Genomic DNA, 20,731 nt, shown 5'->3' on the forward strand with positions numbered 1-20,731 from the left:
GTTTTGTATCTACTTTCGCATCTACTTACATTATATCCATTTTTTGCATCCAATTTTGTTTTGCTTGTTGCATCAATGTTTGCTTCCACTTTTACATCCATTTTTGCATCTTATTTTGCATATTTTTTGTCTATTGTTACATCCACTTTTGTTGCACCATATCTTGCGCCTACCATTGCAACCACATTTGCTTCCACGTTTGCATCCCCTATTGCATCCACTTTTGTTTCATCCATTTTTGCATATACTTTTGTTTCCGTTGTTGCATCCACATTTGTTTCACCACAATTTGTGCCAAGTTTTACACCTACCATTGGACCCATGTTTGCTTCCACTTTTTCCTTCATGTTTGCATCCAAGTTTGCATTGACAACTGCATCTACTTTTGCATCCACTTTTGTGTCAGGTTTTTCATGTTGTTGTGCATCTACTTATGTTGTATCCACTTTTCATCCAATTTTACTTCTATTGTTGCCCCCATTTCTATGTTCGCTTTTGCATCCCTTTTCCAACACTCATCATATTTTCTGCATTGATGATATTCCTTATGGCATTGACAATTATGAACAATTGATGACAATGTCAATAATATTGACAATGATGAAAATGAAGATGATGGCGATGACATGAATTGTGATTATGATGATAAAGACAATAGTGGTTACAATGACAATGATGATGATGGCAATGATTATGATGATGACGATGCTAATGATGTTGGTGAATCCTCCCAATTTTAGATGTTGTCATTGTCATAATCATAAGCATTATCTTTGGTGTCAAGATCATCATTTTCATCTAGGTCATCATCAAAAACAATAATGGCATGAATGATGATGATGCATGATTACAACAATGTCGATAGAAATTACATTAATGATGATGATGGGGATGATAAAAATGACAATGACGATGATAATGGTGGTGATGATGATGATCATCGATCATCTGTCAAAAATAGAGTTGTTATTTCTCTTACGTATATCAATGTGTCCTAAACAACCCTTTTCTAGCACTGATCACATTTTTTGGGTTGATGATATTTCTTACAACATCTACAATTATGAACAATTGCAAACAATGTCCATAATGATGATGATGATGGCATGAATGGTGATTATGATGATAATGTAATGATGGCAATAACAATGACAAGGATGATGGTGATGATGATGACAATGATTATGATAATGAGAATGACCTTACAATCTTATGGATTTATGAACAATTACTAGTTTCAATACCATCTTCTAGATAAGTATTACTATCATACTTTTTAAATTTTCTGTCTCTCTTGAGGTATCTTACTATAATGGTGTTGTCAACACTAGAAAGATATCTTGTTGTAATGGTGGTTCTAATGTTAGCACTAGAAAAGTTTAGTAGGGAGGATGCTACTACAAGAGGAATTCCTTCTAAGTGACTATGGCATTCAAAATGAGGCTTTATGGGCTGCTTGTTAACACATGTTCTCATGCTCATATAAAATTAATGTGAAAAGTTGCTTTAATTGGTTCCCATGCATAATTGATATTGATAATGGGGTGGCATAAAATTGTAATGGGCATATCCGTTAGTTAGTCATGATGGGTCAACAACATTGAAACCATCCAAGTGACATTTCACCTTGGAACAATCGTCGCTCGTGCGAAAACACGAAGTTTATGTAAATGAAAGTTGTGATTGTAGTGGAATTAAAACCATCGAGAAATATCAAAGAAGACGCTGCCTACCAGTTTTGAAAGACACCCAAGGCATTGAACAACTATTTGCGTTAGGATGTAGTGAGGGAATCGAAGGAAATTTGGCAGCCCTAAGTTGCCATTACTATTGCCAATCACACATTCAATAGTAACCATAAAAGGTAGCCACATATAAACAGAACCTCGAGGTGTTGACAGTCAGAATCTATTGTAATAGCTTTGACGTATATATAGTTTTGTGTTTAGATGAGAATGAAGTGGGCTTCATCCAGGGTTCGGCTCAATCCTCGTCCATTCCATGCAGTGGTGTTTAATTCGCCGAGCAAGAGAATATTACGTGAGTGTTCAGAGTTAAATCAACAGAAATCAAGGACGTGCGATTGTCAAATTATTGCTCCTCCCTTATGATTGAGCGCTTGATGCGATGGTAATTATCCTTGGGTGATACTTTTATTCCCCATTTTCTATTGAAAAAGTAGCGTTTTTCTGTTCGATTATGATAGGATTGGATGAACGCAGTTTGGGTGGATGTAGACCCATGTTTTTTTGTGGTGATCTTCAAATGTCTTGAGGATAAGAAAAAAATCCTTGACCAAGGTCCATGGTTTTGGGGATGAGTTGGTCTTCTAGTGAAGCCATGGTTTTCCAACTTCAATCCTCTCACTATGTTGCCGATGACTACTCTAGTATGGGTAAGATTCCTAGTTTTCCCATTCACTTTACCCATCTAGATCTCTTAGAAAAAGTGGGCAATTTCTTAACACAGGGTTCAAAATTATTACAACAACATACTCATTAATCACTAAATATGTCATTTGTAGGAATTGCAGTTAGGTGGGGAGGATAACACTCCTATCCATTTTTAAAGCTACAGCCAATTAATAAGTTCTCCATGTGCCACAATAAATGCAATTTTTATGACTATAGTGACACATCCCTCGAGATTTCCTTCCACACCAACACTTTTATCCATGAACTAAAGAGTGACTATTTCATTATTATATTATACATACATGTTAATATAAGCATTAAAATTTGTATTCCTTTGTAAAAAATGCTAGTCCAAGAGATACGTTTGATCACCTTGTCTTGTATCCAATATCCAATGTTGACCCCTATATCCTTAGATCTAGAGTGAAGGTTTCATTTCTAATGTTGTGTTTGAGCTTAAATTCTAATTAAATATTTGGGTTAGCCAAGGTCATTACTTAACTTAATGGCTTTGCAATATACAATGTATCATATTTTTTTTAAGTTCAATTGGTGAGATATGTCTGGGGGATTGAACTTTCGATCACTTGGATACACAAGGGCTTGCCAACATGCTTTTTTCCAATTGTGCTACTACCCTAAGAAAATATACAATGTATCATATTAACATCCACTTAAACCAAATTGACTTTTGGGACACATGTCTCTTTGATGATGAAGGGAATCCAATTATGTGATGTCAAACACATTCCCTCACAAACACTCACAAAGACCCTACACTTTTTAGGGTTCGAACCTAGGTTGTCTGTTATGAAACCAACTCACAAAAAGATAGAAAAGATAAATCAACAACTTAGAAATCAGCCTCTTCGAGGGGGCAACCTCCTTTACATTACACAAAAGAACAATTATTGGATGATACAAATGACAAAGCCTCATTTCTATATATAGGAGTCTAAGGGGTCACAATATAATCAAAGTCAACATAACAATAATAATATAAGGGCACAAAAATAACAATAGTGGGCTTCTATGGGGCACAATAATAACAATATGGGGACAATAAGGGCACAACAATAACAGTAAGGGCCACAATGACACTAGTAATGGGGGAATCACTAGTGTTATAGGGACCTAACATTGTCTATATGGAAACACTATATAGTTTTGAATTTATTTATTGTAGATTTGTACATAGATGGATATTCCTTTCTTTGCATTTATCTTTTAGACTTCTTGCTTTCACCAATTGATTTAGAGCTTATGGAGTCTCAAGTAGCACCAATCCACTTGCTTCTATTGGATTGAATAACATGATTTCTCTTTTGAAATCCATAATATCTCATTCACATGCTTCCTATTTCTCCCATAAGACTTTAGCACAGACTCCATGATCATGCTTGTGTCCCTCTTAATAACGCACTCCTTGGAAGGGGCCATAAAATCTTTTATTAGGACTAAACTTGGATGTCTCTTCTTTCTTGCCCTTTGATTCTTCATTCAATCATACCACCCATCAACTTGTTATTTTTCCATTTTTCTTATAATGACCTTTGTTGTTGGGAAGGTGCCTTTCAAGTATTTTGTCTTTGCATATAGATACACATAAAGTATCATTATTTTAATCTAATGGACGTGGTTGTTAAAATCACCAATATTTAATTAAATATGCATTGTTATACCTTTGCTCAAGTCAACTTCAATTCAAATTCTAACACATGTATACCCTTCCTTGCTTAGTTTGTATATTGTTGTAAGTCCCCAATATATTTATGTTGGCTTTTGAAAGATCAGCTAATCCCAAAATAAGTAGGGGGGATTCAATATTCAAATCCGGCAGAGTGGGGTTGAAGAAATGGATATTGAAGATGGATTCAATTATAGAAACTATCTTTTGAAAAAAGGTTAGTTTTGCCCCAAAAAGAAAGTCCCTCCTTTGAGACCTTGCCACAACTTCCATAGTTGTGAAATTTTACAATAATAGAACCTCTAGAGTAGAGGTTTACCATATGGCCGTCGATGACATCAGTACAACAGGTCAAAATATGTTGTTAAGGAACAAGTTGTACATAATGAGGAAATCAAAGGATTAGGATGTGGCATCCTTCCTCATGACAATCTCTCAACTAAGAGGCCATCTGTAAGGACTTGGGGAACCAATCATTGATTCTGAAGTAGCCATCTGTATACTAAATGCATTGCCACCATAATGGAGCAACTTTGCAACAAGCATCTACTCCAAGAAGGATTCAACTCCCTTTGATAAGTTGTGGGTGCAATGCATATTGGAAGAATCAAGGATCAAGGTCAAGGATGATATTGGATCAGATGGGCAATCTCAAGCCTTTCTAGCCCGAGTTAAGAAGTTGAAGAAGGGAAAGTTTGGCAAGGCCAAGAAGAAAGACATATCCAAAGCGCAATGTTTTGGATGTAACGAATTTGGACACTCTAGGAGGGACTTTCCAAACTAGCATAACAATAAGATAAAGGAAAGGAATGAAGCTCATGTGGCCGAAGCAATGGGAGAACCTGAGAAGAAGGCAAAGAAGGAAGAAGTGAAGGATCTTTACTACTAAAGAAGGTTCACTGACTGTCCGGCTCTCTGTGAAGTTTAATATTTATTTTAGGATAATATGTTTTGTTTAACATCTTAGAAAGAAGCATATGATAGTAGCATGTATAGAATTTACATGATTAAGTTTCTTTGTAGAGATCATCTAGATAGATGGATAGATAAACCATTTTGCATATTGACCATCCAAGCATTATCTAACATTATATTAGAAGATATCATCCTGCTTAGTTGAATCATCATGATTCAGGAAAGACCATCGTTTTTTGAAGGTCTTTGGAAAAATCATCATGGCAAGGTTAAGTAGACATTCCATGTAATGTGGAACCAATACTAGTAAAGGGATGAAAGAATGCAATGGTCAGGATGTAGGCTCTTTGCGAGATATATGAATATCTAAATGATTGGATGAAAGCATAGGAATGCATGTTGGATCTAAAACTCTAGATAAGATTCTTGTGTATAGAATCTTGTGAAAGAAAGTTGGTCATAAAATATGCTTATGTATATGGATATATGATGCTTGAAAGGAATATGATTTGGCTTACTTAAGGATGTGTAAATAATTTAAGACTTTCTCTAAAATATATGTATAATGATGATTAACATCTAGTCTAGTCCCTAGAAGAAAAATTGTAACTTGATAATAAAGTTCGATCCTTCGGCACTTTGATGCATGAAGGAAGATTCATATGGAGATGGATCATGAGGATGTTGATGGAATGAGAAGGTCATCATAACGAGGCAAGTCTAATTTTCATTATTGTTGGTTATTTGGTTAACATATTATTTTGCTACCTGGAAGAATGTCGCAGGAATATATGATGGCAGTTGAGGCAAGTGCAATTGTATGGATGAAGAATATTGAGCGAAGCTCAATATTTGGTACTGGAAAGCTGTAAGTTCAAGAAATGTTAATTTGGAAAGGGATGGTAGAAGTATGATAAGATAACCTGAAGGTTAAAGAATATCACATTTATAAGGAAGCCATGATCAAGCTTCAAGTTTGGGAAAGCTCAATGCAATGCCTTCATGTTGAATATGAAAGTGATAAGCAAGAAAGGTACCCTGAAACTTGTCACAAGATTGAAGAGAGAAGGTGGCTCCATGATATCTTGAAAGAAAGAAAGCTCGATGATGTAGAGGAAAGAGGGAGCCAGAAAACTATGAAGAACTGGTAGCTAATACTCTTATGAAGGCAAATTGTAAGGCTTGTGATGATGACTTCTCAAATAAAAGGGAAGTCTAGATCTCCTCTATTTTTTAGAGGGGGTTATTCTCAAGATTAAAGGAGAATAGGGATGTTGTCTTTGGTTGAGAGGGAGTGATGTGGGACATCACTTGTACATTATCCTCTTCAAGTGATGAAGAGAGAATGGCAGAGAATTGGATAAGAATTTGCGGTTTCTTGATGATATTACATTCAAGAAAGGAAAGGGACCAACACTGTTTGAGGATGTGATAAGTATCCAAGTGAAGAGTGGTCGAAGAGGACTGATATTCTTTGAGGACTCAAGATTCGAGATCCAAGATAAGAATAGTCCTAATAGGACATATCTTATAGACATCCAGATGGGGTATGTGCCTTGTAGAGGTAGTGTTGTATCACACATAAAGCCTCCCAACATAATGCTCTTGATTAAAGAAGAGATTGTCTAGTTAGGCCTAAGAGACAATGCTGGTCATGATGATGATGCTTACAATATGGCTTATCAATCCGACTCTTTTTGTGATAACTCTTCAATTTGAGATATGATGTTGTACTGAGTGTACAATTATGAATACCTCCCTAGTTAAGAGGGATTATTGAAAATGTAACTAGTTTCGGTCTTCATAATTGTTGTACTCATTTCAATATGTATCCTATGTAACAAACAAGAAAAGAAAAGAAAATATATTATTATTAAAGCATGGGTTTCATGGTCATTATTGATTGTGTTTTAGGTAAAGCATGTTCTTCATGCTTATAGGGTTTGTTAGGTCTTAGGATTTACTGTCTCGAGTCAAAGGAGTCAACATCATGTTTATAAGACCCTTATGGGCAAAAATATATTTGTAAAAATAATTATTTTTGAGTTTAGAAAATCCTAGAAGCTCCTAAAGTACAAGTCAACCCTGGGAAAATCAAGTCGGCCTAAAGGAGAGAATTCAACCCCTTGAGAAGGATATAAAAGGAAGCAATTCAACCTCATTTGGAAAAACTCACTCAACAAGTTCAATCTACAAGAAAGAGTTCGATCTATAGCTGGGAAGAGTAGGAAAAGAAGAGTGAAGACCAAGAAAGCACAAGAAGGACATAAATATTTTGTTTTGGGCTCTATCTCTCTCACACGTGCGAAATTCTAGGGTTTCTTGGCTGCAGGAAGAAGTGAAGTTACAGGTCTGAGTTGTAGGAAGATGAAGTGCAACATCTTGTAACTAGAAGGAAGGATACTTGATCTAGAACTCATAAGGAGTTGTCTTGCTATTAGGAAGGTCCCAAGAGGAGGCTGCTCTAGGGTTTCCTTGGAAGCTTTAAGGTCGAAATTGCAGGGTCGAAGTTGCAGGTTGGGTAGCAGTATTGAAGCTGGCAGGTCAAAGTTGCAGTGTCTAACATTTTGGTGTAGAATCAAGGAAGGATTTAAGGAAGGGATGACTTGGTACTAGGAGAAGGATTGGTCTAGGGTTTGGGTCTTTGTATATCATTTGAAGCATATTTTAAGAAGAAAGCCAATATATGTGTCTATTGTTGTTATTATTGTTCTTGACATTGTTTGATGAATAGATATAACTAAAGAACACAAAGAATATCAATAAGATTCACAAGCAAATATCAAGTTAAAGGAAAATAAGTACAATAAGCTGCCATTATCGATTTTCTAACAATTTCATCCTGGACTTCTCGTGGGAAGGCGGGGGGGGGGGGTAGTTGCATTGAAGAGGTAAACAACAATTAGGGCTTGCAACTGAGCACAGGGTTTGCCAAAAGGGCCTTAACCATCAGAGCCACGTCTCGACCACATCCATTGTTGAGGCACGGTGATAATGAGGCGAGTGAACCTAATTGGTGAAGTCTCGAAAGACAAAAGGATTTTAGGGGATTGAAAACCAAAGTGAGGCCAATGGACAATGTACAAAATGAAGGATTTTAGGGATAAAGGTGGAAGGTAAACCAAAGGCTAAAAGAGTTGCAAAGGAATGGTAAAACCAAGACACAATGTGAGGAAGATTGTTGTAGGCAGGAGGAGGACAAGGCTACCTCACCCCTAGATAACACGTTGAACCTTCCCCAAAGAATCATAAACCAAGCAAACCAAAGTAATATAAATGTAGCTGACCCAGTGGAAAAAATTAAGAGCAAAGACAATACTAGTATACTTGTTGGAGTTGAGCTCCCATAAACCTAGAAGAGTTTAAGTGCAGGTACTCCCACCAGTGGGTATGCGGGCCACATGCAACCTTGCCAATACTTGGAAAATGTAGATAGTCTAGCTCATGAAATGGAGTGAAGGATGGAAGGCCAAACCAACATGGAAGAACAACTTGGACCTTCCACGTTGCTTAAGGAACTACTATAGAAGCCGCAGAGGAAATATCCCATAGATAACCTGACAACACGACATTGACACCAAATATCATCAATTTTACCCCAACAATTGTAGGAAATTGAGGAAGTTTCAAAGATTTCCAAATTAAAACAGTGCATTATCATTAAATGTGGGCGACACTATCCCTCTCTTTAATGTTTGGGGTGACAACAGAATAACAAATCCGCTCAGTAACCTAACACACATCTCAACACCCCATCAAATTTTTATTTATTTTTATATAATTTATTATTATATTTAAATTTTTAATCCCCTATCCTTATCACTAATGTAAGTAATTCATAAGAGAGTATCAATAATCATATTAGTCCATAAGAGATAAGATATCCCTGCAAGAACTTAAGATTACCGCCTCGCTTGCCCGGATGGTCACATAAAGAGTGGCCCTGTCTCCACAAACCAAAAAACTCCTCAAAAACAACATAATTTCCCCACCCCACACTAACGTCTTTCAAGGGAAATGGCAAAAGTTGAAAAGCTACTTAAGGTGGTGCAAATATTTTGAAATAAAGAGAAGAGTATCCCCACCTTCGAATGCCTATAATACTAGATCAGTGAGTGCTGCGATCCGATGTAGTGTAGGGTTTAGTGGTTATGCATGAGGGTTCAGGAAGATTCAAGGGGTTTATCTCGGGATTTAAGCCTCCGACCGGATCAGTAGAGAGACTGTAAAATTGAGGTGCAATGGCTGTGTCTTCTTAACCTTCGACAGATTTCTCTTTCGAAGCCCAAGAATTAAGTTCGCTGTTATTGAATGCTTCCTCATCATCGTCTGATATTTTGAATTCATGCCGGGTCGTGGAATCCTTCATCGATAGGCACAGCTGGGATCAGACCAGGCATTTTTACATAACATGCTTCCCCGTTCTGCTCCGCAAGATCTTCGGCTTCGAGGAGGTCTTACAGCCGTCCGGCATTGGCGGATGGATCGCGCAGACCTCTGAGCATTCCGCGAATGCGGTCGTAAATCTTCTCTCGCCGTCTGGAGCTTTGTTTTCGTCAATCTTTGCCGCAGACGAGGAAAATGTGGTTCGCTATGTGTTTCCATCCGAGCGCCTTCCGGCGTGGATTCGTCACATGCTTCAGTCGGAGAGGGGTTTGTATATCTTATCTGAAGTCTGCCCTGCTTTATTTAAAGACTGATTGAAGGAGGACGGCCATGGAGGAGGATTCAGGTGCAGTTGAATGCATTTGAGTATTTTATGTTTTGGTTTGCTTATTACGCTGTATGCAAAGATAATGATATTATGCATCGTTCGGATTCGGATGAAATGAAATTAGGGTTTAAGAAGGCTTCCCGGTCTCGTTTCGAGAAATGGGCGTCTTCTCTGCATAGTTTGTACGGTAGCCATGACAATGGAAGGCCTGTGAAGTTCAATTCTAGCCCTTATTTGCATCTTCTGAATTTGTATCTACACAAATTTGTTCCTATATCTGATTTTTGTGCTCCCAGTGTGTCTGTACATCATTTTTTCGAGGAGAATCCATCGATATTTTCTCGCGCCGAGTTTGTTGTTCATACCTTTGTACAGTTTTGGTTAGTGAATGACGATTTTTCGCCCTTACCTTCACGGGTTTGCCAGTCTTTTGGTATTTTGTTACCTGTTAATAATCGATATCATAGGTATGGTCTCCCCAGTGTAGAAATCACAGAGGCTGTGAAAATACTGGTCAATTATGTAAGCAGTACTTTGTGTTGTCCTCAAGAAGAGTTGAATTCTGGATGGAGAGCTGCATCACAAATGGATACCTTGAGATTGAGGTCATTTTCCTTGCCACGGAGTAGTTTGGTTGTGCCTGCTACATGGTCCCTTCTGTTACAGAGGCCTTTGTACAGGTTTATATTACGAGCTTTCAGTTATTGGCCAGTAGGTGCTTGTCTGAAGAAGGCTACACACATTATTGATCTATGGTTGGATTATTTACAGCCTTGGAATATTGGTGAAGAAGGCGAAATGATGCCCGCTCTCGAAGAGGATCATTATTTGGAGGCAGAGAATAAGATGCTTAGGGATAGGAATCAACGATTGTCTCCACTTTCAGGTAGCTTGCTTCAAAAGCAAAAGACTGGTACTGATTCTGTGGGATCATTAGTAAAAAGAAGCACGAAAGAAAGTTGTTATGGATATAATGATCATTGGCAAAACTATGTTTTGGCTAATTATCCTTTTTATAGCTCTCTTGTTGTTCAGTTTCTTGTATTTGCCCACAAGTTCGTGCACATCAATACCAAGGCAGTTCTTCAGATGACTCACAAGGTGCATTGCTCTTTCCTTTATTCTATTATGTCTTATTGATAATAGCAAGGAATAGATGAATAAACTTTGACACTTCAAGCAAGACCCCATGTTTATTTAAAGCAAGATCCAATGGTGGATTAAAGGTACTTATTTCAAGGTAGGATCAACAATTAGGATTATTATACCTAGGTTTTGTATCTAGAAAATTCAGACATGAGGAATTTACTTTTGGAAGTGTGAAAATCAATTAGTTGGAACTTCCTCTTGCATGGGAATAATCACATAGCAGGAAAGGAGAAAAAGTGTTGTCTAGATCCGAATGTAGATTGCTGCCTTTTAAATATTGAATTTGCCTTGCTGTCAGTGCTATATTAACAGAAAAATTCAACATTAACAAAAATGATCCATTCCTGATAGATTAAGTTATGAGCAGTCTTCATGCATGTAAATGTAGGCTTGAATTTGATATAATTGTTTATTAGTTTAACAGACAAAAAATGTCCTTGGTTTATTTTATAGGCGTTTAAACTATCTTTCTTATTTTGCACTCAAATGCTTTGTATGTGAAAATTACGTCGTGTTATTGAAACTTAATTTGGTTGTTAATTCAACAAACAAATAATTGTCTGTGGTTTAAATTAGAGACATTTAGATTAGCATCTATTTTTTGGATCTCAAATGCTTTGTGTCTGAAAAATACCTATCCAACTTATTATTTTATGTTGACAAATTCATTGTAGTTTAAATAGTTGTAGACAAGATTTCCAATCAAATAGCTAAGCACACCATCTATTTACAGTCTTTTGTGGAGGGTCATTTCCATAAATTATCATGTCTATTGCTCGAGAAACAATGGGTAAATTCAGCCTGATGTCATTGCACTGAAGTTACTTCTATTTGATAATTCAGCGAGCAATTTATATGCTTCATGTTTTGGACGAGTTCTGCAAAGAAGGATTGAGTTTTGCATTTTACATCTGATAGGTACTTCGCTAACTTTGTATAATGGGCATAGATATTGAATGGATATGGACAAACTTGTGATCCCAACCCAAACCTGGTTTGACTATGCAATTTTGAAGAAAATGTTTTTTGGTATATTCTTATGCACTGTCAAGGGTTCTCAACACAAATTGGGAGTGATCATGTTTGCTGTCTTTATAGTATAATTGGGCTAGGATGCTCATTTTACAGCCCAGTGTGAATGTGATGTGTAAGTATGTCCGTGCTCAACTTGGACTCTAGAGTTGACATGTGTCCCTCTTAAAATAAATATAAAATATTCTCTAAATAGAAAAGTAATGTTGGCTATAATAAAAAAGAAAAAAAGAATATGCTATACATGTTTAATTAGTTATCCATTTGACCTATAATATAATTTCATGTAAAGTAATTAGAAGTAAAAAAAATTATGTGAGTAAGATGTTTAAACCTTATACTTTTCAAAAAATAAGTTAACACTTTATATAAATAAATTACTTGAAGATCTATATTAATAACTTGTGTGAATATCAACTTATGTGAATCCGTGCTTAAGATGGATCCATGCTGGTAAATCATAATGCTTTTCTGACCAAAAAATGTCCTAAATGTGTGTAGTAAGACTTGAAGATCTATATCAATAACTTATGTGAATATCAACTTATGTGAATCCGTGTTTAAGATGGATCCATGCTGGTAAATCATAATGATTTTTTGACCAAAAAATGTCCTGAATGTGTGTAGTAAGTCTGTTGCTTTCAAAGAAAATTGAAGTCCTAAGTTTCTCAAATCTTTCCCTATAACTGTCTGGATAATGTTGATATGCCAATAGTCGGCATTCGTAATCCATTCTCAAGTCACATAAGAAGTGAGTGCAACTCAATGTTACTTAGGTGGATCATGGTTGGGTGGGCAGTGGTCTTGCCTGAAACCTTGTGTTTCCTGCCAAGTTTGATGATTGTTTTTTAATGTCTTATTCAAAATGTTCCTGGATTTCAATATTTCACTGTTTTAGCTTGATATTCTAACAAGTTCACTTCTTTGATAACGGTAGCAGTTGGTGGTTATTATTTCTAATTTGTTTCTTTTATCCAGATAGAAACAATACTTGAAATCCAATTTACATTCGTGCATTTTCGTTGTATATTCATGATCACTTTAATTTTCAACAGGTTTGGTATTTGGCTGAGATTTATGTCAGTTTATACTGGAGTTCATAGTACATGTATAATTTTGTTTGTTAATGTATTTTCTGACAAGTATATCAAATGGGATTCAAAAGGGTGGATTGTGGTTATTCACAGTTGAATTTCCATGCGTATTTCATTGTATCATTAGAACTGAGATATGTAATGGCAATAACATCTTTTTCTGAACGTGTCCTTTGCAGTGTTACCTCTATTCTTTGCTTTTCCAGAAAACCGGTCTTATAATTTGTTAAAGTCTCTTGTATTCTAATGTAATATTTTGTTTTCATCTGTAGGTATTAAGTGTTTTGGTATCTTCAAAAGAGCTACTGTGTCTTATTCGAAGCATAGATTCGACATACAATGATGTGAAGTCGGGAAGTGCGCCATGCTGTTTTGACAGTTTGCATAAGGTTGTGCCTGCCATCTGAGAGCAGCTACAGGTCTTCCCTCTATGACCTATACAGTGTTCTGACGTAGGCTACCTTATCCAATGCACCATTTTTAAAAAGGTTTTGTTTGGAAAATGCCTCATTATATTAAGATGTTTCTTTGTGACTACTACAAGACTGGGAGGGTGATTTATCAAATTTTGAGAAAGGCAGTGAAATTACTCACTCTCCTTCGCAAAAAGAAACACCGATGTTGCAACTTTTCAACACCAGTGATAGTGGAGGCCATCAAATGCTAAAGGTAAGTTTTGTGAATAGTTTCTCTTTATCTCTTTCTTTTTGCAAGACTCATTTGGTTGATGGATAGGTTTATAATTTATTCTGCCCGTACATCAAAATTGGAACCTTACAAAGATAATTCCTTACAAACATTAATTCAACAAAAATTTTATTTATGCCATTATAAGGAGGTAACTGCATCAGTAATTGTTTATATTAATTTTCCCAAAGAAGGATGTTCCCTTAACTTGCCCACATATTAACTGTTCCAAGTGAGGAAGTTGGTACATTGTCAGAGTGATGGAATCCCCCTTTCTCCCTCCTTTCCCTGTATTTTTTTTTCTGGGTGAGGAATGGAATTGACTTCTAGTTGAAATACCAGCTGGTAACTGGACAGAACTACTTGGGAATAGATCCTGTAACCTCCATGGGTATTATGCCTTCTGTAGAAAGGGTTGGGCAAACTGAGCTATACTATTGTGCTAAGTGTTCATTACATATGTACAAACATGAAATCAATCACTATCTTTATTGGGATTTTCTATAACTAAAATGGAAATGAATTCTATAAATCTTCCATACAAAAGGTTAGAATGACTTTAAAGCTCAGGTAGCTGGACATTATTTTATTCAAGAGGAGAGCTGTGTTGGAGTAGATTATTCCTCAATTTTTTGACCACACTGCAGAGATCATCTTCAGGGTATAATTGAAGTTTGATTAAATTTGGGCTTGATAAGAACATACTTTTGAAGTTTGATTAAATTTGGGCTTGATAAGAACATACTTTTAAAAAATTGATTTCTGATTAATCTTAGCTAGATAATAACCTAGTTGTGATTTAATTTTGCTAGTTGGAAAATAATCTGCCATGGTCTGGATCTTCAACTTGTCCTGACGATGAACCACACTTGTTGGTTTGGAACGCGTCAACAAATGATTTATGATGTGATTTATGCCGAAAAATCTTCTCAATAATTGAGTTTCTAAACTTTATAGATGATTTTTATTTTTTATTTTTGGGAGGGGGTGGGGAGGTAATTTAAAGGCCTTTTATTAACTGTTGATGATCACATATGATCCAACCTTCTGTATGCCTCTAGTCTGCCACTAGGGAAACCGGACCATTGGCAATACAGGAGGTCTGCTGTCCAAAAATATACATTTTAAAAAAATATACTGAGTTCTAAAAAAGCCTACAGTGCCTTGGCTTAATAGCCACAAAATATAACACATAATCCTACTATAATAGTAAAGATAGAAAACATAAATTTTCATGAGGAGACTAGGAGGTGGAAACCTCCACATCTATGGGTGCTTGATCACCTGGACTATCTAGATGAGTTGGGCCTTTGCCATGCAGTAAGACTGCTTTTATCCTTGTCAAATGCTTGTCCATGGCTTTAAATTCCAACTGCATCATGTTCATCATCATCAGAATTTTGTTTTTAGTGTCATTTTTGGAAAGGAGTACCCTTCCCTGCAGCTGTCTAGTTGTAATGGGACTGGTACATCTACTCTTGATAGATGACCTTTCAGCAATGAAGCAGTGATACCTCTCAAATTTCCATTGCCATTTTCCCACCCTCAAATGCTAGTTCCAACTCACACGGCAATTGATGAGCTTTCGGGGTTATGTATGCCCTGAGGAGGCCCTGCTGCAAATAGAATCCACCTCAGAAGTGCGTGCCCCGGCCAACTGAGGAGTAAGGACTTGACGAGAGGAAGAAAATAAAGAGACCTGAGTAGGAGCTGATCCCAAGAGGAGGGTAGCCCAAGATGGTCTGGTCCCTCTCTCACACCACACCTCGACAAAGCCTCACACCACCATAAACAAAACCAGAAAAACCATAAAGCAGCAAGGAATAACAGAGGATGCCCTGGATTCAACATAATCAGATAGAAATTACCATTCATGAATAACATTTACCATCATGAAACAACACAATGTGCCTTTGCAAAGCTTCCCAAATCTGAACTGAGACCTTGCAAAGATTTCTTTTCTCATGCGAGGAGTTTGGTGGAGAGTAAAATTATCATCTGAGATAATGAAGGGACGTACAACTGTGTACACATTCTCATGAAGTGGTGTGGTGGGCACATCTACCTTGCTGGGGTTAGATGAAGTTAATTTTATGTAAAGCATCAAAGAGGAAACATGACATCAATGACTAGTTAAATGTGTTGTTTAGAAATTAGACAAGGTTAGAGAAGGTTATATTGAAATTTCACATTGGGTTGGCCTATACTTCTACCCCTTTTTTGGTTTCTTCTCTTTCTTCAGCTTTTATTTGTTTACGCAGAGGAGAATTTGCATGTTTGCAAAATGATGCTTTCATAAACATCTTCATCCATCTGACAAATCTATAATTTCTCCATAAGTATACAAAAATGGTGAGGAGTGCAGAGTTCCTAAACTACTGGTCTGTCTGATCTTCTGCTGTTAAAACTTAAAGTTAGCTCTAAGAGTCTAAACAAAACAATTTGATAGTTAATTTTGTATGAATTGAAACTTCTGTGTCTACCTTAGATAAAATTTTACTTTGAAGCACATCGTTGTAGATTATACAACCTTTAGGCATACATATTTTCTTGATTATCTCTTCTATTTTTTGCCTCACACCAGATACTTCTAATTGATTTATTCCAAAGTGTGTTTCCATCAATAGTATCAATAGATTTTCGTATAGGGGACCTTGCTAAAAAGATCTTGCATTCTGTCCCTCGTACCTTATTTAAGAAATGCCACCCATTTCCAATGGAGTAGAGGCCACTTGTTTTCATTTTTATCTCTCCAAAGGATGTTTCTAATGATGCTCTCTAGATATTGTATAATTGTAGCAGGGGCCATTAGAATGTTGCTTTGATAGAGGGATATCTGATAGGATTGGCCAGTGTCCAGTCTCTTGCCGTATGTTTCAAACTTGACAGGTAAATAGGATAGGCCAATGGGATTGCTAACTTCATCAGTGTTGATGAGGTAGGGATGTAAAGATTTCCCTATCTCTTCTATTTAAGAAAAGCCCCATCTCTTGTCCGTCATGCCCATGGGGGAAGTTCAGTTTAGGTTTCAGCTTATTGTATAATACCAGTGTCCAGTCACTTGCCTTATGCTTCAAACTTGACAGATAAATAGGATGGGCCAATGGGATTGCTAACTTCGTTAGTGTTGATATAAGGTAGAGGCGTGAAGGTTGCCCCTGATAGAGGATATTACAAGTAGAGGAAGGTTCTCAACATGGCATTACTAAGTGATTGCATCCATCTAGAATTTGAAGAATTATATATTTTTGCTTGTCTCTGCATTAGATATGTCTACTAAATGCGTCCAGTTAATGGGGCATTGATTTGAGCATTCAATATATTTTTATTCTTTATCAAAGTATTCTTTTGTTGTATTTGTATTTTTCAATTTATGCCTTACGGCGTTTCCTTTGCAACATCTGGTGCAAATGCTAGTATATCTTACCTCATTTTATGGTTAACATTGTATAACAAAAACATGCGTTGTGTTATGTAATTAATACTAACATGTAATATTGATTTTTTTTGTCAGAATGCTATAGGTAATGATTGCCAAGACGATGATCCAAATTATGTTCAACATATATCAGGAGATGATGAGGATGAGGATGAGGATGATGGTGGTGAAGGAGGAGATGATGACGATAGTTGCGGTGTTGGTGATGATGTGGATCAGAGTAATGAGGATGGTCAAGATGATCATGAGGATGATCTTGGTGGTGGTAGCCAGGCATGCACATGCATTGTTTTTTATGAAGAAATTATTGTGTAGAATGACATTGTTATGTTTAGATGGGTGTTGTGAATTTACCCTATATCAATGAGACATTTTGATTTTGTAATCATACGATGAGTTTGATTTATGTATGTTGTTAATTTATCGTCGAATAACGATATTCATGAAATATTTTGATTTGTTAATCATATTTGAATTTTACTTGTTTTGATTAAAAATAATACTGATTTTATTAGTATTATGTTGCTATTTTATACATGTTTTGAAAATTGTTAATGACACATTGTTATTTTTTTGGATGGATGTTGTCAATTTCTCTTAAATTTCTTTACAAATGATTTTGAATTGTGATATCTGCTTTAATGATATTTAGAAACTATCATATATTTCACTATGAATCTATAAAGGGGGTCATATATGTAAAGAAAAATATACTCTATATAAGAAGTCAAATGCAGATGTAACCATGGATGCAAAATTGAAAGTAAAATTGGATGTTAAACTAGGAATTAATACAAAATGCAAACAAATGACATACAAAGTGTTTTAAATTAGAAGTGAAAAATTGTGCAATAGTTGACACAAAGAAGGGAACAAAACATGGCATACAAAAGGATATCAAATTGGGCAATAACAAGGACACATAAATGGGCACCAAATTAGATGCAAAAAAGACAACAACTGGATGTAAAATAAGATGCAAAGTTGAGCATTAAAAAGAAGCAAAAAACGTTACAAATTAATATGCCAAATGATGATGCAAATAATGGTGTAAATTTGGGATGCAAACTTGGGTGCAAAAAAGGAAAAAAAACAGATGTAAGAAAGACATAAAACAAGATGCAAAATGGGGCTGAAAAAAGGTGAAACCAAGGATGCCATATTGGATGTAAAAAATGATTCCTAATCACATGCAAATTTAGGCTCGAACTCAGACACAAAATTATATGCAAATGTGGACACAAAATGAGGCAAAAAAAGATGCAAATTTGGATGGTGAAAACGATGTAAAACTAGACACCAAAAAAATGCAAAATTGGATGAAAAAGTCGGTGTAAATAATGGTGCAACATTGGACACAAGTAGACACAAAAAATGGTGCAAAAAGGGGCATAAAATAGCTTAAAATTGGATGCAAAACTTGGTGCAAAAACAAATACAAAAGTAGACGTAAAAAATGGCTCTAAATTGAATGTACCATTAGACACAAAATAAGATGCAAAGGTGGACACAACACATGACTCAACATAAGATGCAAATATAAATGCAAATTTGGATGCTCAAAATGATGTAACATTAGATGCAAGAGATGGTGTTAAAAATGATGCAAAATTGGATGAAACAAATGACGCAAAATATGGTGCAAAATGAGATGGGAAAAATAGAGACAAATCAAACGTAAATGTGGATGTAAAAAATGGTCCAAAAAAAGATGCAAAAATGGGCACAAAAATGGATGCAAAATTTGGTGCTAAATCAAATTCAACACATGGTGCAAAGATAGGCACCAAAGCTGGTGCAAAAATAGAAGCAAAAACTAGTGTAAGACTAGATACAAAACCCGGCGTAAGACTAGATGCAAAAACTGACACAAAATGGATGCATAAAAAGACGTTAAATTGGATTCAAAATACAGTGTAAACTTGATGCAAATGATGGTGCAAAAATGGAAGCAAAGAATGACACAAAATAGGAAGCAAAAGAGAATGAAAAATAGATGCAAAAAATGACACAAAACTAGAAGCAAAACCTGTCATAAAATAAGATACAAATCTTGGTTCAAAATTTGACGCAAAAAATGATGCATAGTTTGGTGTAAAAAATGATGCAAAATCTAGCGTGAAAAAGGATGCAAAATCAGGTGCAAAAAAGGATGCTTTAAAAATTGTACAATAGAGCCAGATTTAGCGCCAGGTTGCTCATCACAATTACAAAAATAATGCACTAAAATCTGGCACTAAATCTGGCGCAAATCGCTGGTTTTGTTGTAGTGTAAATTAATTAATAGAACCATGAAATACATAAACTATCAGGGAAACACAAATAAAGAAACACATAAAATAAGAAAGACACAAATATACATTGTTCACCCAATTTGGGCTATGTCTACAAAGAAAAAAGTAGTCCTTCCTTTTATATTATCCAACAAATTGAAGAGATACAACCTATAACAAATCCACTATAATTTCCTCTTTTCTCTCACACAACCTCCTCTCTCACTCTCGCTCAGAATAATAATGCACAACCAAAATACAATTTCCTCATATAAACCGAGGGTTTCCTTCAAGGGAAAAAGCATAAATTAACATAACTTCTACCATCAGATCGTCTTCCTAATGAACGATCAAGATTGACTATGAAATTACAATATTTTACAAGGCAAAGTTTCATCTATTTTTAACTTCAGGGGGGTGGGTGTATCATAAAATCATTGTCACCCCACCTTGGACCCCCCTGACAATGATTAAATAGGAGGTGTTTTTTCCCCATTAGGAATAGGCATCCAACGTGACTGAAACAAAAAGCATCTAAACAATCGGGAAGATAATCAGGCTCCACACCCAATGATCTCCCACTTGGAAACTGATTATATAAACTCCATTGTTGCTTCACTTACTGGACAATGACTCCACTTGGACATAGTTATCTCTCATTTTCACCATCATACTTGAAGACCAATTGAAATTGAGCAAAAACTCATTTTCTCTCTGGCTACAACATTCTATAACATATCTGTAGGATTCTAGCCAGTGTGTATATTTTCTAGCTTAAACTATCCATCTTCCAACATTGACTGTATGAAATGGTAATTGACTTGTATATGTTTAATATTGGGATGAGATGTTGAGTTCTTTGCAACATGAATGGCATTCTGGTTGTCACTATATAACCTGCCCGTCTCCTGCTTCTTGCCGAATTCATTCATAAAACTTTGTAACCAAATCACCTTTTTATTAGCCTCTATAGCAGCAACATACTCTGCTTCTGTTGTTGAAAATTCAATAATGTTTTGCATTTTGAAACCCAACTAACATATGTTGCACCTATAGTAAACACACACCCTGTGGTGCTACTCTTGTTATCTCTATCACCTACCATATCTGCATTAACATATCTTTGTAGAGAGATATTCGAACCACTAAAGCATAATGCTTGATTTTTGGTACCTCTCAAATACCTAAGAATCCACTTTAGTTCCATTGAATACTCTTTTCCTATTTTTTTCATATGCATTCTTACAACTCCCACTGCATGTGCAATATTAGGCATTGTGCAGACCATTGCATACATTATGTTTCCAACTGCTAATGCATATGATAA

The 20,731-nt window shown here is 35.9% G+C and overlaps 1 protein-coding gene across 1 annotated transcript; it reads left to right on the top strand.

The window, feature by feature from the left end:
* The first annotated feature begins 5,792 nt into the window (after positions 1–5,792).
* LOC149164967 (uncharacterized) lies at positions 5,793–13,412 on the top strand. The gene is made up of 4 exons (XM_089429663.1): positions 5,793–5,871; positions 9,286–9,669; positions 9,810–10,831; positions 13,278–13,412. The coding sequence occupies exons 1-4, from the start codon at positions 5,793–5,795 to the stop codon at positions 13,410–13,412; spliced, it is 1,620 nt and encodes a 539-aa protein (XP_089285789.1).
* Positions 13,413–20,731: the final 7,319 nt, after the last annotated feature.

Source organism: Pinus tabuliformis, chromosome 5_1 (assembly GCF_031772625.1).
Source record: "Pinus tabuliformis cultivar Carrire ecotype Pingquan chromosome 5_1, CPIR1, whole genome shotgun sequence".
NCBI lineage: Eukaryota > Viridiplantae > Streptophyta > Pinopsida > Pinales > Pinaceae > Pinus > Pinus tabuliformis.